Genomic DNA, 25,416 nt, shown 5'->3' on the forward strand with positions numbered 1-25,416 from the left:
AATTGAACACTATACTCCAAGTGTGGCCTAACTAAGGTTCTATACAGCTGCAACATGACTTGCCAATTCTTATACTCAGTGCCCCGGCCAATGAAGGCAAGCATGCCGTATGCCTTCTTGACTACCTTCTCCATCTGTGTTGCCCCTTTCAATGACCTGTGGACCTGTACTAGATCTCTTTGACTTTCAATACTCTTGAGGGTTCTACCATTCACTGTATATTCCCTACCTGCATTAGACCTTCCAAAATGCATTACCTCACATTTGTCCGGATTAAACTCCATCTGCCATCTCTCCGCCCAAGTCTCCAGACAATCTAAATCCTTCTGTATCCTCAGACAGTCCTCATCGCTATCCGCAATTCCACCAACCTTTGTGTCATCTGCAAACTTACTAATCAGACCAGTTACATTTTCCTCCAAATCATTTATATATACTACAAAGAGCAAAGGTCCCAGCACTGATCCCTGTGGAACACCACTGGTCACAGCCCTCCAATTAGAAAAGCATCCCTCCATTGCTACCCTCTGCCTTCTATGGCCTAGCCAGTTCTGTATCCACCTTGCCAGTTCACCCCTGATCCCGTGTGACTTCACCTTTTGTACTAGTCTACCATGAGGGACCTTGTCAAAGACCTTACTGAAGTCCATATAGACAACATCTACTGCCCTACCTGCATCAATCATCTTAGTGACCTCCTCGAAAAACTCTATCAAGTTAGTGAGACACGACCTCCCCTTCACAAAACCGTGCTGCCTCTCACTAATACGTCCATTTGCTTCCAAATGGGAGTAGATCCTGTCTCTAAGAATTCTCTCCAGTAATTTCCCTACCACTGAAGTAAGGCTCACCGGCCTGTAGTTCCCGGGATTATCCTTGCTACCCTTCTTAAACAGAGGAACAACATTGGCTATTCTCCAGTCCTCTGGGACATCCCCTGAAGACAGCGAGGATCCAAAGATTTCTGTCAAGGCCTCAGCAATTTCCTCTCCAGCCTCCTTCAGTATTCTGGGGTAGATCCCATCAGGCCCTGGGGACTTATCTACCTTAATATTTTTTAAGACACCCAACACCATCTTTTTGGATCACAATGTGACCCAGGCTATCTACACCCCCTTCTCCAGACTCAACATCTACCAATTCCTTCTCTTTGGTGAATACTGATGCAAAGTATTCATTTAGTACCTCACCCATTTCCTCTGGCTCCACACATAGATTCCCTTGCCTATCCTTCAGTGGGCCAACCCTTTCCCTGGCTACCCTCTTGCTTTTTATGTACGTGTAAAAAGCCTTGGGATTTTCCTTAACCCTATTTGCCAATGACTTTTCGTGACCCCTTCTAGCCCTCCTGACTCCTTGCTTAAGTTCCTTCCTACTTTCCTTATATGCCACACAGGCTTCGTCTGTTCCCAGCCTTTTAGCCCTGACAAATGCCTCCTTTTTCTTTTTGACGAGGCCTACAATATCACTCGTCATCCAAGGTTCCCGAAAATTGCCGTATTTATCTTTCTTCCTCACAGGAACATGCCGGTCCTGTATTCCTTTCAACTGACACTTGAAAGCCTCCCACATGTCAGATGTTGATTTGCCCTCAAACATCCGCCCCCAATCTATGTTCTTCAGTTCCCGCCTAATATTGTTATAATTAGCCTTCCCCCAATTTAGCACATTCATCCTCGGACCACTCTTATCCTTGTCCACCAGTACTTTAAAGCTTACTGAATTGTGGTCACTGTTACCGAAATGCTCCCCTACTGAAACATCTACCACCTGGCCGGGCTCATTCCCCAATACCAGGTCCAGTACCGCCCCTTCCCTAGTTGGACTGTTTACATATTGTTTTAAGAAGCCCTCCTGGATGCTCCTTACAAACTCTGCCCCGTCTAAGCCCCTGGCACTAAGTGAGTCCCAGTCAATATTGGGGAAGTTGAAGTCTCCCATCACCACAACCCTGTTGTTTTTACTCTTTTCCAAAATCTGTCTACCTATCTGCTCCTCTATCTCCCGCTGGCTGTTGGGAGGCCTGTAGTATACCCCCAACATTGTGACTGCACCCTTCTTATTCCTGATCTCTACCCATATAGCCTCACTGCCCTCTGAGGTGTCCTCTCGCAGTACAGCTGTGATATTCCCGAGGTCCTCCCCTCCCATTTCCACCATTAGCCCAGCCAGCGCCTTCGCCCCCCCTGATGGGATCAGCGAGCGCGGCCGTGATCTGTCCAACCTTGGCTCCTGCACCAAGTTCCAGTCCCGTTCACACCGCTACCCCTCGATCCCTTCCATCAAATCCGGAGTGAAACACTTGGCTAACCCAGCCCTTTTTAAGTCTCACCTGGTCCTTCACCCTCAAGTGAGTCTCCTGCAGCATTGCTACATCGGCTTTCAAACTTTTAAGATGTGCAAGCATCCCCCCCCCCCAATCGCTCGCCTTGTAGGTCCATTGAAGCCTGCTAGCCAGGCTCCAACGTCTGCAGCCCTCCTCTCACCTCACCCCTGTTCACTAACTGACTTTAGTTAGCTAGCGCAGGTGGCTCCCCCCGCCAAGACCTCTCGCCCTCTTCCACACAGTCCCAGAGAAAGAAACACCAAAACATACCCAACAATCCAACTCCTACAATTCACTAACATAACATTTAACCGTCGCAACACAGAAAGCCATTAACTTGAACTCTGTAACAACGCAAAGGGAAGTAAATTTCAATACAAATCAGTAAAAAGAAAGTTGTAACATTTATACATTTTCCATCTGCTCAAACACAGTCCACAGTCTCTCTTCCAGTTCCGCTCTTCACGTCTGTCCCAAGCCTTCTGCCCTCACGAACACCTCAGCCGTCTCCGCTGTCTCAAAATAAAAGTCTTTGGCGTTATATGTTACTCTCAACTTCGCCGGGTCCCCACACCAAATCGCACCCCCTTCTTGTGCAAACCCGCCTTCACTCGCCCAAACGCCGCTCGTCTTTTTGCCAACTCCACCGTCAAGTCCTGGTAGATCTGAACCGCAGTACCATCCCACAGCACCTCACACTTCTGCTTGGCCCAGCTTAATACCTTCTCCTTCATGCAAAACTTATGGAAGCAGGTAATTACAGCCCTTGGCGGCTCGTTCACTTTGGGCTTCGGCCTTAATGACCGATGAGCTCGGTCTAGCTCGTACAGGGTGGGGCTCTCACCCTCTCCCATCAGCTCCGCCAACTTCTTAGCGAAGTATTGCATTGGCCTTGGGCCCTCTGTCCCTTCGGGCAAGCCCACAATTCTCAAATTGTGCCGCCTTGAGCGGTTTTCCAAGTCTTCCAGCTTTGCTCGGAGTCCTCTGTTAACCTCCACCACCCTCTGCAGCTCGTCCCCCATCGAGGTGACCTGGTCGCTGTGTCGTGACACGGCCTCCTCCACCTACTTCATCTTCTCGCCCTGCTCTCTCACTCGGCCGTTGCTTTTGCCACCTCCACCCTCATCGGGCCGATTGCCTCCTCCACCAATGACTTCAACACGACCGCAGTTTCCTTCCTCAAGGCCTCCATGTGCCTCACAAACTGTTTTTCCAGCTCCACCGCCATCACCTCGGTCATTCTCCACCGTAAGTAGTGCGGCCCCGCCTTGCAATTCGGCTTCCGCCATCCTGTCAACACTTTTGCACGTCTTCTCCTTCAGCGGCGAACCCGCGTTTCCTCCTTCGACGCTGCTCTTCGCATCCTTTAGCGGCTTATTGTTTTTTATCTTCTTTCTTTTCTCTCTCCCCCTTCACCCTCCTGTCCTTCATCAATCTGACTTATTCTTTTATTGAAAAAAAAGGGCAGAGAAAAAAAAAACTTTTACCAAACTTCATTAAACCTTCTTTCTTCTCTGCATTCACCCAGAGCTCCCCTGGGACCAGGCTTCAGCCTTCTTTCTTCCTCCTAGGTGGGAGCCATCCGACGTGGAGTACCCTCCCTACATGGTGCCCTGGCCTCGGGCCTGCCGCCTCGGCCTCCTCGTAGCTTCGCCCCCGCTGCTCTGACCATGACGCCGCGCCGGGCCCCACGCCTCAGCCCCTGCCGCCCGACACCCGCGTGGGGTTCTTCGCCGGTTTTTAAACCGGCCCTGCTGGCTGCTCGTGACGGCCCCAAAGACCGACGATAGTCGGGGGGGGTGCGTGAAGACTCGGGGATTTCCTCGAAATCGCCGCGAATCGCGGCCACCGGCGGGAGCTCTTGTTGCTGCGGCCGCCCTGCTCACCCACGCCACCGGACGTCCAGAGCGCCGAATCTTAACCTCCACGGGGAGCCAATGGGCTCGGCCTATTTCTAACCTCACGTCCACATAATGTTGAGTGTGGTCCGATATCGCTATCGCACTATATTCCGCCCCCACAGTCCCCAGGAGTATCGATTTCTCCACCATGAAAATGTCTTATTCGGGAGGTATACTCATTGCACGTGGGAGAAGAAGGAAAGCTCCCTCTCTCCCAGATGCCTAAACCTCCACGGATCCACCACACCTCCTCCATCTATTCCATGAATACCCCCAGTTGTGAGTCAAGATCCGGGATGGCCGCCAACATCATAATAAATTCCGTGTCATCCCAATTAAATGCATGCAATTAAATGTTACTAAGACTACCGATGCCCCTGCCAAAAGCTCACTCACCATCACATACCGCCCTCCCGGATCCACAAAGAACCCTGCGCCCCCGCATACTGCCCTCCCTTTCGAATGCTCCGTCCAACCAGCCACCTCCAAAATACACCCTTCGCCCAAACAAAGGAAACCAACCCACCCCCCGATACCCTGCCTCCCCCTCAAGCCTAATCATCCTCCCTGGCTGCCTGCTGCAGCCCGCTCCCCCACACTGCTTCCGTGACCGAATGCTTCCACCTCCCGAATTGGCATGCGCTGCAACTCCATTCGCTTCTCCACCCTCTCAAAAGCATGCAAAGAGGAACTACTGCTGCCTCAATCGCCCTGGTAAGGTCCTCCTACATTTTCTGCCGCTGCTTCTTAAATTCTCCAGTAATAAACTCTATTAACTGCTCCATCGGCATTGGAGAGGGGGACGACGAAGAGGCACGTTCTGCCACACTTCGCTGCGCCATGAGGGTCTCCAACTCTTGAGTGAGGGCTTTATTTGATTTAAGCCTGGTATTATAACCTGCCTGTTTCCCACTAATAGCCCATTAACCGGGTAGAAAGAGCCAAAACCTAAGCTCCAAGCGGGAGCCACTTTGTGGGCGACCGATCAGTTCATGGCTGCCACTGGACTTCCGACATCCTCGGGGCTGCTGCCTTTCCATGTTCATGTATATTCACAAATAATCAAGAAGACAAAAGTATTCACTTGAACCAGTGTCATTGGACTCTTGCAGTACCATCTGCTGTTGCCTTTTGAGCTCCTTTAGCATTCTTATCCACCGAGAGAATGTGATCGTGTGGCAATACAGAAGAGGCCCTTTGGTCCATCAAATCTGTACGTACACTCTAATCTTCACTAATTCCACTTCCCAGCAATGAGTCCATAGCATTGAATGTTATGACATTTCAAGTACTTTTAAAGATTGTGAGGTTTCTTGCCTTAACTACTCTCCCAAGGCAGTGCATTCCAGATTCCTACCACCCTCTGGGTGAAAAACATTTTCCTCAAATCCCCTCCAAACCACCTGCCTGTCACCTTTGAATTATGCCCCCTTGTTATTGATCTTTCAACTAAGAGGAATAGCTGCTTTCTATCCATCCTGTTCCTGTTCCTCATAATCTTATACATCTCAATCAGGTCCTCTCTCGGCCTTCTCTGCTCCAGAGAAAATAACCCAAGCTTATCCAGCCTCTCTTCATAGCTAACATGCTGCATCCCAGACAACATCCTGATGAATCTCCTCTGCACCCTCTCTAGTGCAGTCACATTCTTCCTATAGTGAGGCATCCAGGACTGCACGTAGCACCCCAGCTGTGGCCTCACCAAAGTCCTGTACAGCTCCAACACCTCCCTTCTCTTATAATCTATGGAACGACTGATAAAGTCAAGTGTCCCGTATGCCTTCTTAACTACCCTATTAACCTGTCCTGCCGCCTAGGATCTGTGGACAAGCATCTCAAAATCCTCTGTTCCTCTGAGCTTCCTCCTGACCAGCTATTCATTGAATACTCCCTCGTCGTGTGACCTGCACTGACCCCTGGGTACGCTACTGGACACCGGGTGCCTCCAGTCACACGAACAGCCTTCTACCAATACCCTGTGTCTCCTATCACTAAGCCAACCTTGGATCCAACTTCCCACGTCACCCTGGATCCCATGTGCTTTCTTTATCCTGCCTTCAACCCTAGTATGACTGCATAAATGTTGCTTTAGTGATCCGTTACTCTGTTATTAAGGTTCATTTTTAAATCAGAGTTTGAAACCCATTTCAGTTGCCTCGGAGTCCAAGATTTCTACCATCTTTTAAAATTTTCAGTGCTGTCATAAGTTGTGGAAGAGGGCATCTTCAGTGTTTTATTTAACTGAATTCAATAAAATGTATATAGTTATGAGTTTAGTGTGTCTGTGACTTGTGAAGTTTCTGAGGTTTAGTTAGTTTTTCAGTTGAAAATTGTTTTTTCTTCCAGTATTCCATCAACTGCTCTGGATCTCTTTGATCACATGTTAGCTTTGGATCCTATCAAACGCTGCACTGCTGAACATGCTCTTCAGTCAGATTTCCTGAGAGAAGTGGATCCGACAAAAATGCCTCCACCTGAGTAAGTCGGCCTTCAAACTGCTGACCACATTAATGGTCTTAGTTAAGAATTGTTAAGATGGGAAATAGATAGTTTGCCGTTTACCATTATACTATTTTACACTAATACTGTATTGAGCAGTGCCAGATGATAAGTTCCATTCACCCTAACTTAAACTACAACTTAGAACAGATGACTGTTTCTGATTTTCACTAAGTGGATCACGCAGTGTGCTTCACTTATAATAGCTGTAGATTTGGTTTAACTGTCAAGCAGATAAATGGTTGATATAGACAAAAGTTTGGTCAAAGGGATGCCTGCTACTGCTCCCCATACTGATTAGATTTTACCCCCTAACCTGCTACCCACAGCTTGTAAATGTTGGCCCTGATTGCTCTGCCTTCCACTGCAGGTATTGCCGATTGCAGAGTAATAGAATGATGGTAGTGGTAGTACTTTGAAAGTAGAAGGACAATTAATGTCCATATTTAGGGAGAAAGCTTAGCAGTGAGAATCTCTTCCCTTTGACTGTTGAACTTTATTTGGACGAGGTGTCCCCAGTCGAAGTTTGTTTTCCCCACTTTGTGATGTTGCAGCAATTCCATTGCAGCGTTACCATTTCTCCTGGAAATGGGGAGAGAGAGACCGCTCTGCTGTGCATGGGTATTGCTCCCCAATTCAGGAAACTGATCATTGGGCTTGGCGGGGTCAAGGGGCAGACAGGAAGATGCCCAGAAACCTTAACTCTAATTTCTCCAACTGGAACGTGGATAATCCCAGTGAGAAGATCAGTTTTTCATATTTCCCAATTTGTTGTGTTTTTTTTTTCTTTGAAATGGTCTCAAGTGAAATATTTTTGTATTTTAATTATTTCCACTGTTTTTAGTGGAATACATAAATACATAGAACATACAGTGCAGAAGGAGGCCATTCGGCCCAGCGAGTCTGTACCGACCCCATAACCCAATAACCCCTCCTAACCTTTTTGGACACTAAGGGCAATTTATCATGGCCAATCCACCTAACCTGCACGTCTTTGGACTGTGGGAGGAAACCGGAGCACCCGGAGGAAACCCACGCAGACACTGGGAGAACGTGCAGACTCCGCACAGACAGTGACCCAGCGGGGAATCGAACCTGGGACCCTGCCGCTGTGAAGCCACAGTGCTACAGTGCTGCTCTAAGATTTAATTGCAATTTTACTTGCATACAACTGAACTGGATTGGAGAGTGACAAGTTGGACACCCATACTCAAAAAGCGTGGTGTAAGGACAGTCCTAACAGCTACAGGCCAGTTCATTTAACAACAGCGGTGGTTAAAGTTTTGCATAATACTCTGGGTGGAGGGGGGGGGAGGGGAGGGGGGGGGGGGGAGAATCGCCAAGTACTTGGTAAAGTCTTAGTTCATTAAGGAGTGTCAGCATTGATTTGTAAAGACAGAGATTGTGCTTGTGTAATGTAATTGATTTTTTTGATGAAGTAACAGACGATTGATGGAGGGGATGTTGTCTTAATCTTAAAGCATTTGATATGTGCCGTATGAAAGGTTGGTTGACAAAATTGATTCTTATGGAATAGGAGGGTTCATGTCCAACTGGATTATAACTGGATGGTTAGGTGGATTGGCCATGATAAATTGCCCTTAGTGACCAAAATTGCCCTTAGTGTTGGGTGGGGTTACTGGGTTATAGGGATAGGGCGGAGATGTTGAACTTGGGTAGGGTGCTCTTTCCAAGAGCCGGTGCAGACTCGATGGGCCAAATGGCCTCCTTCTGCACTGTAAATTCTATGTTAATCTCACCCCCAAAGCGAGGGGCAGCACGGTAGCATTGTGGATAGCACAATTGCTTCACAGCTCCAGGGTCCCAGGTTCGATTCCGGCTTGGATCACTGTCTGTGCGGAGTCTGCACATCCTCCTTGTGTGTGCATGGGTTTCCTCCGGGTGCTCCGGTTTCCTCCCACAGTCCAAAGATGTGCAGGTTAGGTGGATTGGCCATGATAAATTGCCCTTAGTTTCCAAAATTGCCCTTAGTGTTGGGTGGGGTTACTGGGTTATGGTTGACCTTGGGTAGGGTGCTCTTTCCAAGAGCCGGTGCAGACTCGATGTGCCGAATGGCCTCCTTCTGCACTGTAAATTCTATGATAATCTATGATAATTGACTTAAGGACAGAAAATAGCGAGTCATGATAAATGTTAATTTTAAGATTGGTGGATGGTAAACTGATCTTCTCCAAGGGTCAGTGCTTGGACCACTTTTTGTTGCTATCTCTAAATTACTTGAATATTGGAATATAATGTAAAATTCCAAATTTGAAAGTGATACCAAAGTTGGAGGTGTGGGCTAACGATGAGGATGATATTAATCAGCTAAAGCAGGGCATAGGCTAGCAGAATGGGCAGACAATAGGCAGATGGAATTTAATAGAGAACTGAGGTGACATCAATGACACTATTCTAAAGATTGGATGGAACTTGAATATTGGTGAAAAGAGGAACATGTTGCCAAAGTTGTTTTGTACCCAAAATGAAAGAGAAAATGCTGGAAAATCTCAGCAAGTCTAGCAGCATCTGTAGGGAGAGAAAAGAGCTAAAGTTTTTAGTCCGATGACTCTTTGTCAAAGCTAACAGACAGAAAGTGGGAAATATTTATACTGTGGAGTGAAAATGAAAGATGAATCATAGCCACAGAAACCCAGGGAAACCGGGTGCTAATGGCCTCAGAAACCAAGGGGAATTGTTTTGTACCCATCAGGGCAAATGTAAGAATGCTAAATGTCAAATGATCACAAGATGTTTTACTCCAGGAGAAGAGATGTTGATTGATTAGCTAGTTGACTTGGATTGATCAAAGTGTTCCGCATTGCTAGCAATGCCTTTGCCAATTAGCACCCTTTTCTCTCTTATAAGTTATGATCGTTTGAAATTTGACGTTCTTGCTTTTATCCTGATAAGTGCAAGGCGACAAAAGCTTTGGCAATGTGTCTGTCTTTTCAGCAATATTCTAAAGATTATGTAGGAACAGAGGGGGTGTGCTTTGATCTTTGCAAGATATGTTGTGAGAAAGTGGTTAGCAAATCGTATGGGATGTTGTGTTTCATGAATAAAGGCATGAAGTACAAAAGCAGGGAGTTGTGCCAAACCTTTATAAAGCTCTGGTTAGGCCACAACTGTAGTATTACACCCAGTTCTGGTTATCGCACTTTAGGAAGGATATGAGGCTCCTTCCCAGAATGCTGAAGACAATTGCCAGAATAGTTTGAGAATTGAGGATTTTTAGTTGCAAGGTTAGGTTGGAATAGCTGGGGTTCGTTCTCCTTGGAGCAAAGGATATTGAGGGGAGATTTGATAGAGGTGTACAAGTTTATGGGTGGCACTGCGGTTAGCACTGTTGCCACATAGAATGAGGGACCTGGTTTCAATCCCCACCTTGGGTCACTGTCTGTGTTTAGTTTTCACTTTCTCCCTGTGTCTGCATGGATTTCCTCCGGGTGCTCCGGTTTCCTTCCACAGTCCAAAGATGTGTGGGTTAGGTGGATTGGCCATGCTAAATTGCCCCTTGGTGGGGGAGCACAGTGGCGCAATAGTTAGCACTGCTGCCTCACAGCGCCAAGGACCCTGGTTCGATCCCAGGTCACTGTCCGTGTAGAGTTTGCACATTCTCCCCATGTCTGCGTGGGTCTCACCCCCACAGCCCAAAAAGATGTGCAGGGTAGGTGAGTTGGCCACGCGAATTTGCCCTTCAATTGGAAAAAGAATTGAGTACTCTTCATTTATAAAAAGAAATGCATTGCCCCTTGATGTGCAGATTAGGCTATGGGGTTACGGGGATAGGGCAGAGTGGGCGGGCGAAGTGTAAATGGGTAGCTCATTCAAAACGGTTGGTGCAGACTCGATGGGCTGAATGGCCTTCTTCTGCACTGTAGGTATTCTATGCTTATGATGGGCTTGGATAAGGTAGCTGGTGGTGCAAGGACTAGGGCAGAAGTTCCTGTGCCGGGAAGACCCCACAAGTGTGTTGCAAAGTAAGATTCAAAATAATTATACGTTAAACTAAATCTAATCTTTGTTTTATACTTCATGGTCGGCATCTCCAAATCCCAGTGAACCTCGGATAGTGGGGGTGGGGGCGGGGGGGGGGGGGGGGCACATATGCGCCAGCTGGGAATTGTCTGCACGTGCGCAGTTCAGAATTTTTAACATTGGTTAGGCCCATGAATTGCGCTGCATGGCCCTTTCGGACCAGCACATGCACGGTTCAGATTACCAACATAAAACATTCTGAACCCTGCATATCCAGCCCTTCCCTGGCAGCGGGTGCACAGGATATCCCAGGTTCTTTGGAAATTGGAGATGCTGACATAAGAACTAGGAACAGGAGTAGGCCATCTGGCCCCTCGGGCCTGCTCCACCATTCACTGAGATCATGGCTGATCTTTTGTGGACTCAGCTCCACTTTCCGGCCCGAACACCATAACCCTTAATCCCTTTATTCTTCAAAAAATTATCTATCTTTATCTTAAAAACATTTAATGAAGGAGCCTCTACTGCTTCACTGGGCAAGGAATTCCATAGATTCACAACCCTTTGGGTGAAGAAGTTTCTCCTAAACTCAGTCCTAAATCTACTTCCCCTTATTTTGAGGCTGTGCCCCCTAGTTCTGCTTTCACCCGCCAGTGGAAACAACCTGCCCGCATCTATCCTATCTATTCCCTTCATAATCTTATATGTTTCTATAAGATCCCCCCTCATCCTTCTAAATTCCAATGAGTACAGTCCCAGTCTACTCAACCTCTCCTCGTAATCCAACCCCTTCAGCTCTGGGATTAACCTAGTGAATCTCCTCTGCACACTCTCCAGTGCCAGTACGTCCTTTCTCAAGTAAGGAGACCAAAACTGAACACAATACTCCAGGTGTGGCCTCACTAACACCTTATACAATTGCAGCATAACCTCCCTAGTCTTAAACTCCATCCCTCTAGCAATGAAGGACAAAATTCCATTTGCCTTCTTAATCACCTGTTGCACCTGTAAACCAACTTTTTGCGACTCATGCACTAGCACACCCAGGTCTCTCTGCACAGCAGCATGTTTTAATATTTTATCATTTAAATAATAATCCCTTTTGCTGTTATTCCTACCAAAATGGATAATCTCACATTTGTCAACATTGTATTCCATTTGCCAGACCCTAGCCCATTCACTTAGCCTATCCAAATCCCTCTGCAGACTTCCAGTATCCTCTGCACTTTTTGCTTTACCACTTATCTTAGTGTCGTCGGCAAACTTGGACACATTGCCCTTGGTCCCCAACTCCAAATCATCTATGTAAATTGTGAACAGTTGTGGGCCTAACACTGATCCCTGAGGGACACCACTAGCTACTGATTGCCAACCAGAGAAACACCCATTAATCCCCACTCTTTGCTTTCTATTAATTAACCAATCCTCTATCCATGCTACTACTTTCCCCTTAATGCCATGCATCTTTATCTTATGCAGTAACCTTTTGTGTGGCACCTTGTCAAAGGCTTTCTGGAAATCCAGATATACCACATCCATTGGCTCCCCGTTATCTACCGCACTGTTAATGTCCTCAAAAAATTCCACTAAATTAGTGAGGCACGACCTGCCCTTTATGAACCCATGCTGCGTCTGCCCAATGGGACAATTTCCATCCAGATGCCTCGCTATTTCTTCCTTGATGATAGATTCCAGCATCTTCCCTACTACCGAAGTTAAGCTCACTGGCCTATAATTACCCGCTTTCTGCCTACCTCCTTTTTTAAACAGTGGTGTCACGTTTGCTAATTTCCAATCCGCCGGGACCACCCCAGAGTCTCGTGAATTTTGGTAAATTATCACTAGTGCATTTGCAATTTCCCTAGCTATCTCTTTTAGCACTCTGGGATGCATTCCATCAGGTCCAGGAGACTTGTCTACCTTTAGCCCCATTAGCTTGCCCATCACTACCTCCTTTGTGATAACAATCCTCTGAAGGTCCTCACCTGTCATAGCCTCATTTCCATCAGTCACTGGCATGGTATTTGTGTCTTCCACTGTGAAGACCAACCCAAAAAACCTGTTCAGTTCCTCAGCCATTTCCTCATCTCCAATTATTAAATCGGACCACAGAGTTAAAGAAAATGGCCCCATGTCCCTGCGCAACAAGGATGCAAAAACCTGGGAGAAGCGAGAGAGAGGTTGAAGAAAGGAGAGAAGACAGGAAAGTTAAATTTTTAAAAATCAACATTCCCAGTAAGGATGAAGACTAGAGTATTATGATCCCGAAACAGGGATACTGGACTGAAACCCCAATAATAATTTGTAGGACTGTGAGGAAAGGATATTCCGCTCCAGGTGTGGTTCCATGCACAAATGGGGATATGGTATATTAAAACAAACTTTATTACGAACACGGTGTTACTAACTAGCATCGTAAAGAAAAGTAGCTTGCAATTACTGATTGAACAATGCTTAATAATACGATGACACAACAACCCTTAACTGCTATCTCTATCTCCACTCAAACAAACCCCATCTCGGGTCAAAATCCATTTAAATACAGTTAGCAGACCCAGGCATACTTCCTTAATAGAGATGTCTTGGATACTCCACTTTGAGAAAACAATATCCTTCAGGGCCCAGCTTTCAGATTCTAGCCTGTCTCAAAGTACTGTTTAAACTGCCTGCCTGAGAAATTGCACTTTACATACATAGATAGACCATACAGTGCAGAAGGAGGCCATTCGGCCCATTGAGTCTGCACCGACCCACTTAAGCCCTCACTTCCACCCTATCCCCAGAACCCAATAACCCCTTCTAACCTTTTTGGTCACTAAGGGCAATTTGTCATGGCCAATCCACCTAACCTGCACGTCTTTGGATTGTGGGAGGAAACCCACAGAGGCACGGGGAGAACGTGCAGACTCCGCACAGACAGTGACCCAGCGGGGAATCGAACCTGGAACCCTGGCGCTGTGAAGCCGCAGTGCTATCCACTTGTGCTACCGTGCTGTCCTGTGCCCAGTCAAACCTTTAACTGATCTGAAACTCCAAAACCCAACAGTTGACTGCTTCAGCCCCTGGCTCCTCCCATTAACTACATAATTTCCCTTACCTGAACACACTGTCTCTAATTCTTAATATAAGCAAAATTCCATTAACCCAACTTCAACAAATAATAACGCTGGCTGGAATGAATTATGATCTTTTAGGATGTTTTAATTGTACCTCTGTCTCCAAAAAATGCCTTTCAAACCAGGATTTTAAAAAACATGACTTGCATACTAATCTAGACTTTTAACCTTTACTGCACCAAATACATATACATATCTGAAATTCCTACATTCATCACAACAGGAACCAATAAAGATGAGATATACATGCTCCAATATTGTATTTGACATGCAAGTTAAGAAAGCTAAGGCTTTCATTATAAATTTCAACTAATGAAGGATTGTATGAAATGGTGGCTTGACATGTTTTTATGACATTTTGGAGATTTATCAAACACTTCTGCAAGAGGGCAGTTCAGTTGGAGAAAATAGGAGGTGCACCTCAAAATCTTTTATAATATAAAAGTGTACCATGATGTAAGAAAGGATTGGGAACCACTGTCCGAGGGGATACAGTTGCATCACCGTTGGCAAGAAATGCTGGGGGAATGAGGAAATGAAGAACATTGTTGTGCAATGTGGTAATTACCTGGAAGTTGCTGCTGAAGTAATAGAATTGGGAGCAGAAATCAGATTATAGTGGTTGGGTTGAGCTGCTGAAGGTAGAATGTAGCTGGCAATGCTTATTGTACCAACTATATGAATGTTTTCTCTTTATAGCCTGCCACACTGGCAAGATTGTCATGAATTATGGAGCAAAAAGCGGCGAAGACAGAAACAGTCCGGAATTAGCGATGATGCAGCGCCTAAAGTTCCTCGTAAGGATTCTGCTTTATGTATGGATGATAGCAGGAACAGCACGCCTCAAGGCTTGCAACTCTCTCAACATAAAACTCAGGGCAATTCCAGTATAGGAATAGGTCAGTGATAACTGCTTTCTGTTGGTTTCTCCCATTTTCTTGTTTGTGCTGCATGTTCAATAATAAAAGGGTCTGCTGTACATGTACCTTCAGCTTGTCTCTATATTCTGTACTTCAGAACTCAACTTGGCCTGTAGTTCCCTAAAACATAATGGCCCATAACTTCCTGCTCCCTCCCCCCCCCAACATCGCATTTAGGAAGTATGGAATCTCGAGGAATTTCCCACTTCAGGGTTTATCTGGCAATTGCCCAGATCAGATAACATCCTCTCGATAACTGTTCTGGGGATCATCAAAATAAGCAATTTCAATCATTAACTTGGTATGATTCCGCCAGATTTACGCTGACAGTTGCTCAGAAAGAGTTACATCCAACCCTCTCCCCCTCTCATGCCTCCCGTCCTTCCCCCGCTGGTGCCCCCGTCCTTCCCCCACTGGTGCCCCCTGTCCATCCCCCGCTGGTGCCCCCGTCCATCCCCCGCTGGTGCCCCCTGTCCATCCCCCGCTGGTGCCCCCTGTCCATCCCCCGCTGGTGCCTCTAGACCCTCCTCTGCTGGTGCCTCGAGCCCCTCCCCTGCTGGTGCCTCGAGCCCCTCCCCTGCTGGTGCCTCGAGCCCCTCCCCTGCTGGTGCCTCGAGCCCCTCCCCTGCTGGTGCCTCGAGCCCCTCCCCTGCTGGTGCCTCGAGCCCCTCCCCTGCTGGTGCCTCGAGCCCCTCCCCTGCTGGTGCCTCGAGCCCCTCCCCTGCTGGTGCCTCGAGCCCCTCCCCTGCTGGTGCCTCGAGCCCCTCCCCTGCTGGTGCCTCGAGCCCCTCCCCTGCTGGTGCCTCGAGCCCCTCCCCTGCTGGTGCCTCGAGCCCCTCCCCTGCTGGTGCCTCGAGCCCCTCCCCCGCCGGTGCCTCCCGCCCCTCCCCCGCCGCTGCCTCCCCCCCCTCTCCCCCCCCCCCTGGTGCCACCCTCTCCTCCCCCGCCAGTGCCTCCTGCCCCTCCCCCGCCGGTGCCTCCTGCCCCTCCCCGCCAGTGCCTCCCGCCCCTCCCCCGCCGCTGCCTCCCTCTCCCCCCCCCCCCCCCCTTGGTGCCACCCTCTCCTCCCGCGCTGGTGCTTCCCGCCCCTCCCCCGCCGGTGCCTCCCGCCCCTCCCCGCCGGTGCCTCCCGCCCCTCCCCCGCCGGTGCCTCCCGCCCCTCCCCCGCCGCTGCCTCCCGCCCCTCCCCCGCCGCTGCCTCCCGCCCCTCCCCCGCCGGTGCCTCCCGCCCCTCCCCCCCCCTGGTGCCACCCTCTCCTCCCGCGCTGGTGCCTCCCGCCCCTCCCCCGCAGGTGCCTCCCGCCCCTCCCCCGCAGGTGCCTCCCGCCCCTCCCCCGCTGGTGCCTCCCGCCCCTCTCCCGCTGGTGCCTCCCGCCCCTCTCCCGCTGGTGCCTCCCTGTGCTTCCCCTCTCCCTCCGGCGCGCCCCTCTCCTCCCCTCTCCCTCCGAAACACCCCTTCTTCTTTCTCCGACGCGCCCCTCCCCTACCCCTCTCCCTCTGGCGTGCCCCTCTCCTTCCCCTCTCCCTCCGGACAATCCGGCCCCTCCCCATCTGGTCCGTCCCGCATGTCTTACTTCCCTGCGCCCCTTTTGCTCCACGCTGCTACAACCAGAGGTGCGCTTCACTGCTCCTATCTCACCAGCTTGAGAAAGGAAGGCTGGGCAAGACGGCGGCTTTGGGATTGCAGCAAAGATAAATTCATTCAGTGTGGCAATCCACCGGAGATTGCCACTGTTGAGGAAGTTGTGGGCCAATGTGTTCAAATTGAGAACGTTGATAAAGAATAAAAAGGCCAACCTGCATACACTTCAATTTTCACCCAAGACAAGTGGTCTGCTAAGTCAAATATTCAATCAATAAAGTATCTCATCACTAGGTTGCATATATTAACACCTTGCTTAGTTGTTGGGCCTGCATGCTTTATCCTCTATTCCAGCTTCATCTTCAGAATTGTATTTTTTCCTTTCCTACCTGATTTTCTTTCCTTTCACTCTTTTCTCTAACTCCTGCTCTCTTTCTCCCCCTCTCATGTTCCTTTGCTCTCCCGCACTCACCCTTGCACGCTCTCGCTCACTTTCAAATGCTCTAGAGCTGTTTCTCTTTTCCCTAGATGAAATATCTTTGGCTAACAGGGTTAAGGAAAATCCCAAAGCCTTTTATTCATATATAAGGAGCAAGAGGGTAACTAGAGAAAGGATTGGCCCACCCAAAGACAAAAGAGGGAAGTTATGCGTGGAGTCAGAGGAAATGGGTGAGATTCTTAATGAGTACTTTGCATCGGTATTCACCAAGGAGAGGGACATGACGGATGTTGAGGCTAGGGATGGATGTTTAAATACTCTACGTCAAGTCCGCATAAGGAAGGGGGAAGTTTTGGGTATTCTAAAAGGCGTTACGGTGGACAAGTCCCCAGGTCCGGATGGGATCTATCCCAGGTTACTGAGGGAAGAGAGGGACGAAATAGCTGGGGCCTTAACAGATATCTTTGCAGCATCCTTGAGCACGGGTGAGGTCCCGGAGGACTGGAGAATTGCTAATGTCCCTTTGTTTAAGAAGGGTAGCAGGGATAATCCAGGGAATTATAGACTGAGTTTGATGTCAGTGCTAGGCAAACTGTTGGAGAAGATACTGAGGGATAGGATCTATTCACATTTGGAAGAAAATAGACTTATCAGTGATAGGCAGCATGGTTTTGTGCAGGGAAGGTCATGTCTTACAAACCTAATAGAATTCTTTGAGGAAGTGACAACATTAATTGATGAGGGAAGGGCTGTAGATGTCATATACATGGACTTCAGTAAGGCGTTTGATCAAGTTTCCCATGGCAGGTTGATGGAAAAAGTGAAGTTGTATGGGGTTCAGGGTGTACTAGCTATATGGATAAAGAACTGGCTGGGCAACAGGAGACAGAGAGTAGTGGTGGAAGGGAGTGTCTCAAAATGGACAAAGGTGACTAGTGGTGTTCCACAGGGATCCGTGCTCGGACCACTGTTGTTTGTGATATACATAAATGATCTGGACGAAGGTATAGGTGGTCTGATTAACAAGTTTGCAGATGATACTAAAATTGGTGGAGTTGCAGATAGCGAGGAGTACTGTCAGAGAATACAGCAAAATATAGATAGATTGGAGAGTTGGGCAGAGAAATGGCAGATGGAGTTCAATCCAGGCAAATGCGAGGTGATGCATTTTGGAAGATCTAATTCAAGAGCGGACTATACAGTCAATGGAAGAGTCCTGGGGAAAATTGATGTACAGAGAGATCTGGGAGTTCAGGTCTTTTGTACCCTGAAGGTGGCAACGCAGGTCGATAGAGTGGTCAAGAAGGCATACAGCATGCTTGCCTTCATCGGACGGGGTATTGAGTACAAAAGTCGGCAGGTCATGTTACAGTTGTATAGGACTTTGGTTAGGCCACATTTGGAATACTGCATGCAGTTCTGGTCGCCACATTACCAGAAGGATGTGGATGCTTTCGAGAGGGTGCAGAGGAGGTTCATCAGGATGTTGCCTGGTATGGAGGGTGCTAGCTATGAAGAAAGGTTGAGTAGATTAGGATTGTTTTTGTTGGAAAGACGGAGGTTGAGGGGGGACCTGATTGAGGTCTACAAAATTCTGAGAGGTATGGGCAGGGTGGAAGCAACAAGCTTTTTCCAAGAGTGGGGGTGTCAATTACAAGTGGTCACGATTTCAAGGTGAGGGGGAAAGTTTAAGGGAGATGTGCGTGGAAAGTTTTTTACGCAGAGGATGGTGGGTGCCTGGAACGCTTTGCCAGCGGAGGTGGTAGAGGCGGGCACAATATCCTCATTTAAGATGCATCTAGACAGGGCGGGGAACAGAGGGAAGTAGATCCTTGGAAAATAGAAGACGGGTTTAGATAAAGGATCTGGATCGGCGCAGGCTGGGAGGGCCAAAGGGCCTGTTCCTGTGCTGTAATTTTCTTTGTTCTTTGTTCAGATATGTGAGTGTCTCCACTTGTATCCCTTTAACACTGTTTTCCTCTTTCTTGGTTATTTTGTCCCTTACCCCAGTTGCTGTCTTAGTCATTACCTCTGACTCACTTCTCCCTCCCATTGTTTCTCCCTGCATGTGCCATACTTAACCTCTGCTTTCTGGGCACGGACATTTAAATCTCCCCAACATGTCTCTTAGCAAACTTTTTCTGTGCTTAATTTACCTTGATAATGCTCTCAACTCTGAACTAGGAAGTTGTAGGTTCAAGCTCCACTTCAGAACTTGAACACACAATCTGGGCAGACACATAAGTGGGTGCTACATTGTCAGAACTGCTGCCTTTTGAATCAGACATTAAATCAAGGTCACTTCTGTGTTCCGGGTGGCATTAAAGATCATCTGCACTATTAAGAGAAGAATTGTGAGGTTCACTTGGTATCTAACTAATATTCTCCCTCAGCTAACACCATCAAAACAATTAGCTAGTCGTTCACTGGGTACTTTTAAAAATGTTCGTTTAACGAGTGTCTTAAGCATATTGTTTGTTTTATGTTGTAGATGATGCACTCAATTGCTTTCTTTATTGTTTGAACCAGTGATATTTTACAAAGCCACACTTCCACTAAGTGATGACACATTTTTAAGTCCTGCTTTACAGTCACTGTGTGTACACATTTTGTCTTGCTGATTTGACTGCCCAGAAATTCAGGAAGCTGCTCACATATTTGGATTCCAACTTGCGTTTTCAACCCCTCTTAAGTTGTCTGCTGAGTAAATGGGAACACTATTTTAGTTTTGAATTGAAAAACTTTTGCTGCCTTGTACTCGTGCCACCAGGTCACAGATTGCAGCTCATGCACTTGTACTGGAAGTACTAAGGTAAAGGGTATGTTTATTCATAAATTCAATTAAGGATTATTGTATAGGCCTATTTTCAATGTCTGAGCATCCAGCAATATCATGTTCAAATTTATCTGGTTCTAGCTTTTGCTTGTTACATCACAGAGCTAAGCTGCAGCTCATTCTCCCATAAGATGTACCAGTGAACACAACAACTAAGTTGACCACTTTTAAGTAGTTATTTTCGATGGAGAGCTAATGTGAGGCTGTACTGAGCTAAATGTATACATGCCGTAGAAAGTTATCCGAATATGTTGTCTTTTCCTATCCTACAAAAATGTTGTACGTTTATGTACAGTCTACATTACACAGTGAAAGAAAAGCTTCATTAGGTTTTGGGTTATTCAAATGCTCTTGGTTTCACTAATAACTGATGTTCCTAATGGTATGTGCCATCTACACACTACTTCTCTCTTTGGAGCTTATGGCTGCACTTTTCATAATGAGCCAGATGCTAATATTCTTCTGCAATAAAGTTTTTAGTCTTTTCTGTGTAGCTATGCAAGGAATATATCCTGTAGGTTTGAGCCTAAGTTCTGATTTCGCAACATATGTGGTTAGTCATAAAATATTATCCACTACAGCCACCTTTGCTGATGGATGTCAATGAAGAATTGAAACCATGGTTGTGCTGGTTCTGTCTTAGAACATATGCCATGTTCGAATAAAGGCCAAAAAAAAGTTTGCTTCTGTGAATTTAAAGTGTTCAAAACATTTAGATTCTGGCATGAGTTTTCCAAACTTTATTTTACCCTGGTATCAACCAGATTAAGATAAATGTAATAGTGGTAAGCTAACAGATCAGAAAATCTAGTCTTTGTGTTGCCAGGATCATCATAAAATGTTGAATGCAAACTTGAGTTAAAAGTGTACACACCTAATCTGCCTACCTTGTAAAGAAACCAAATATGATTTATTTTCCTATTTAAAACAAAACTGCAAACCTGTAGTAGATGGTTGAGACTGATTGAAAGCATAATCATGTATGTAGCCTTTAACCTTGGATTTTCACTTGGCAATTTTAAAAATGATTGTAGGCTACATATCTGTACTTGTAAAAGTAGTAATTCTCATTGGAATTTCTAAGCAATTTATAGATGCTTTTGCAGTTTAGACACGTTTCTGTATTTTCTCTTTTGCCCCTACTTGAATCATTATCATGAGAGGTGATTGCACAACCAGGCTTACGAATTATACAAATGTGAAAAAAATAGTATCCAGTCAGGATTTTCTCATGGCATATAAATTACAGGTGTGAAATGTTCAGTGTTACAATTGATCGGGAGATGAAGCGTCCATCGCTCCATAGAGGAAAATCTTTTTATGTGTAGAACAATAGCGGCATACATTTATAGTGCTATTAACTATAGAACAAGTTTAGAAAACTTGCCATAAATGGTAGAAAAGATAATGGAATCCTTGTTCAAAGATGTAATAGAAAAACATTTAAAATCAGAGTAGTCAGCACAGATTTGAAAAAGGTAAGCTCATACTCTACCAATCTTATTGGATTCTTTGAAAGGGTAGACAAGTGTAATAAACTCGCAGAATGGCCATATTGTTGCAAAGGAATTATAATATAGATAATTACATGGTGGTATATTTTGGTAGGAAGAATAAGGAAAACATACTTCTGGGAAAATAAGTCTGAATAGTGGAGAGGGATCTGGGGGTACAGTAGTAATGTAGGTTAAAAGGGCCATTAAAAAATAATCCTGGGCTCATTTATAGAGGGATAGAATTGCCAAGAAGCACAGTTAAACATGTATAATACCTCGGTTAGACCACACTTGGAGTACTGTGGACAGTTCTGGTCTCTGTATTTTAAAAATGTTATAGAGGGATTAGAGAAGGTGTAAAAAAAAAAGTTATTACGATGATACTAGAACTAAGACATTATGCCCATCATGAAAAATTAAACAAGCTGCGACTCCTTTCTCTAGAAAAGAAGACTTGAGGGGTGATCTGATATAAGGTCATTAAGATTATGGAAGGATTTGATAGAGAAGAGTCCACTTGCAGGGGTGACGAGAACTAGGAACCAAAATCTAAGGTAGTCACTAATAAATCATAAGGGAAATTCAAGAGAACCTCTTTAATCAGAGCATTGTTACAATTTGGGACTCGCTACCACAGGGTGAAATTGAGATGGATACTATAGATAGGGATACTAGATGAACATGAGGGAGAAAGTAATGCATGAATAAGTTGACAGGGTTAGTTAAAAAATAGAATTCCTACAGTGCAGAAGGAGGCTATTGGCCCATTGAGTCTGTACATACCCTCTTAAAGGGCACCCGATCGATGCCCTATCCACGTAACCCCACTAACCTATACATCTCTGGACCGTGGGAGGAAACCGGAGTACCCAGATGAAACCCACGCAGACACGGAGAAAGTGAAAACTCCACGCAGCCGGTCACCGAAGGCCGGGGTCTCTGGCGCTGTAAAGCAGCAGTGCTAACCACCGTGCCACTATGTTGCACATTGAAAAAGAATGGGCGAAGGCTTACGTGGAGCACAAAAATTGTATCGCTCTGTTCGGCCAAATTGTCCGTTCCTGTGCTGTAATTGTAATATTGTGTAATGTAGAATAGATTGAAAAGAAACAGATGAATTTAGGATTGGCCCAAAAATTGAGTCAGGTCTGTTGTAGAAACCTTGTCGAGCAGTGGCATCAGTCACACTGATGAACAGTGAGTATCTCATTGTTATGAAAGTTGACTCAGTGGTCTATCGTCGTGTACGATAGTGTGAACTGAAGGTGCAGCAGTGGAACCCCATTGTGACCTGAGCTGGACATCTGGGCCTTTGAATATGTATATCTTCAATCTCTGAAGGTGGGTCGAGTTACCACTAGATGAGGTGAGCCTTGGTTTGAAAGTTTAAGGTACTTTATGCGACAACAACATGAACATCTCAAGCAGTGGTTGTGATCAGGTTCACTATGTTCAATCCACACAACTAATTTCCATGTAAAAATTATAAAACATACAATGCTACCCCTCTTTAGTAGACTAATCTAACTGCTCCAAATTTTCATAGAGTCTGCTTTTTCTGGGCCTTCCAACCATGCAGCTTCTTCTCCAGCAAACACTGGATGTCTTTTGGGTGATTTCCTCTTTAATAACCATTTCATGGATAAACACACATCAAAGAATTTTCCAATGGGGTTCCAATAACCCAGACTGACTAACAGATCATTTATTGTTTAGTGCCCGTGGAGAAACAACTTCCCGTTCAATAGATACACGTGGGAAGCGTTTTGAATATAAGAATACACGTTTCTTTCTAAATGCCCAGCATTAACTGAACATCTTTGCAAATCGTTTCTGACAAAGGGTGCAGGAAAGATAGCAAGTTTGTGGGTAATTATGGCGGTAGGATGGGGTGCGGTCATGAGGATTTAAAGATGAGGGGAAGAATTTTATCATTGATTTTAAAAATAAATTTAAAGTACCAAATTAATTTTTTTTGCCAATTTAACGTGGGGCAATTTAACGTGGCCAATCCACCTACCCTGCACATCTTTGGATTATGGGAGTGAGACCCATGCAGACACGGGGAGAATATGCAAACTCCACACGAACAGTGACCCGGGGCCAGAATTGAACCTGGGTCCTTGGCGCTGTGAGGCAGCAGTGCTAACCAGTTCGCCACCATGCCGCTTTATCATTGATTTGTTGAACCGAGAACAAGTCTAGGGCTGTGATAATAGAAATGATGCATGGATAGGACTTTGTGCGGAACAGGTTATGGACCAGGTTGGGCTTTGTGGACAGTGCAAAATGAATGGCGAACGAGAACTTTGGCATATTTGGATTAAGAGGTGACAGAAGCAGATAATGTTACATTGGCACTGGACTAAAATAGGGGTGGATGCAATCAATGCTGTGGAGATTTTAATTAGCCACTGCTGATCAAAAGAATGGGGAGTTTGAAGCTCTGTTCTGGGTCAAGTTGGACAACAGAATTTTGCAGTGGTGTAATAGTATTGTCATTTGACTAGTAATCCAAAGACCCATGGTAATGCTTTGGGGACCCAAGTTCGAATCCCACCACAGCAGATGGTAAAATTTGAATTCAATAAAAAATCTGGAATTATAAGTCTAATGGTGAGTATGAAACCATTGTCGACTTTCATAAAAACCCCACCTGGATCACTAATGCCCTTTAGGGAAATAAATCTGTCGTCCTTACTCGGTCTGACCTTCAAGTGACTCCAGATCCACAGCAATGTGGTTGACTCTTAATTACCCCCAGGGATGCACAATGAATGCTGGCTCAGCCGTAATGCACATATCCCATGAACGAATAAAAAAACATTTCAATTCTGAGCAGATGGATAGGAAAATGGACGGAGTCTGTGATAATTAAGTACATTTTATGGTGGGGACCAAGAAAGATGATTTTAGTTCTTCCTGAGAGATTCATCCATGACTTAATGTCCGAAAGTATGGATGTGATGTGTGGATTTAAAAGACGTGAAGGTGTATCAGAATTGGTGTACCTACACCAGATGGACTGCAGCAGCTCAAGAAAACAGCTGACCACCACGTTCTCGAGAGAAATTCGGGACAGGCAGCAAATTCTGGCCTTGCCAACGACGCTCGCATCCCATGAAACCAAAAATGTGGATGTTAACCAAAGTAACTTTGGTGATGTGATGCAGATGAGGAAAAGCGAAGAAACCAGGAGTAGTCCATGAGGGAACTTTGGTATTCAATATGAAAAAAGAAATACTTTCTTCAAATGCGCAACCTGTGCTAGGTCCTTTGAAGTGATATCACTCATTCCTCAGAGATTGATTGTGTGGAGAGACTGGAGCATCAATCATGTCAAATACTAGGGGAAGCGGAGGAGGGATCATTCATTAATTTGACCAGGTTGATCTAAGTGGTGAACCCTAGGAAAATGACCTAGGATGCTTCACAGGAATATTAAAAAAATGTGTATGATGTCTTTGATGATCTCAGGATTCCTAAATGCTTCATCACTGATCAGGCACCTTTGAAGTGTAGTCACTGTTGTAATGCGGGAAGCACAGTGACTAATTTGAGCACGGGCAAGTTCCTGCAAATGTGATAATGACCAGGAGGTTTGGTCATGTTGATTGAGGGATAAATATTGGCTAGGGTATTGAGGATAATTCCCTGCTACTCTTTGATATTGTGGAATGAGATTTTTTATGTCCACCTGAGAGAGCAGACGAGGCCTTGATTTAACATTTCACCGGAAAGACTGCCCTCGCACCAGAACATTCTCAGTACTGCATTCAAGTGCTCGTCTAGTTATTTTTGTGCTTATGTCTCTGGCACAGAACTTGAACCCATAACCTTCTGACTCAGAAGGGCAAATGCTACCAACAGAGCCACGATCGACAAGTGGATAAAAAAATGACACCATGCCCAAGGGCATATTAGAGTGGGTGATTTAAAAACTTGGTCAAAGGACAGAATTAACCGTGGAGAGGTTTATGGGAGGTGGGGGAAGGGAGAGCATTGATATTCAGAGTTTGGAACTTACTTGGCTGAAGGCGTGGCTGCCATTGGTGGGGTGAAGGGAGTAAAGGGACCAGTTCTGGAGGACGTGAATGCTGGAGGAAATCGGAGATATGGAAGAGTGAGGCCATGAAGTGATTTGGGTGCAATGATTTCAAAATTGAATATTTGGTGAACTGGAAGCCTTTATTTTTATAAATTTAGAGTCCAATTCATTTTTTCCAATTAAGGGCTAATCCACCTACCCTGCACATCTTTGGGTTGTGGGGGAGAAACCCATGCAAACACGGGGAGAATGTGCAAACTCCACACGGACAG

The 25,416-nt window shown here is 46.1% G+C and overlaps 1 protein-coding gene across 3 annotated transcripts in view; it reads left to right on the forward strand.

Moving 5' to 3' along the window:
* The window catches only part of LOC140385276 (cyclin-dependent kinase 13-like), a 113,872-nt gene that overhangs the window by 67,176 nt on the left and 21,280 nt on the right, over positions 1-25,416 (forward strand). For 2 of the 3 annotated variants that reach the window (XM_072467235.1, XM_072467236.1), the window contains exons 11-12: positions 6,574-6,705; positions 14,523-14,722. In XM_072467235.1, coding sequence (XP_072323336.1) covers positions 6,574-6,705; positions 14,523-14,722 — 332 coding nt within the window. The remainder of the gene's footprint in view (positions 1-6,573; positions 6,706-14,522; positions 14,723-25,416) is intronic. The other variant, XM_072467237.1, reaches the window with a different exon arrangement.

This window comes from Scyliorhinus torazame, chromosome 11 (assembly GCF_047496885.1).
Source record: "Scyliorhinus torazame isolate Kashiwa2021f chromosome 11, sScyTor2.1, whole genome shotgun sequence".
NCBI classification, from domain to species: Eukaryota; Metazoa; Chordata; class Chondrichthyes; order Carcharhiniformes; family Scyliorhinidae; genus Scyliorhinus; species Scyliorhinus torazame.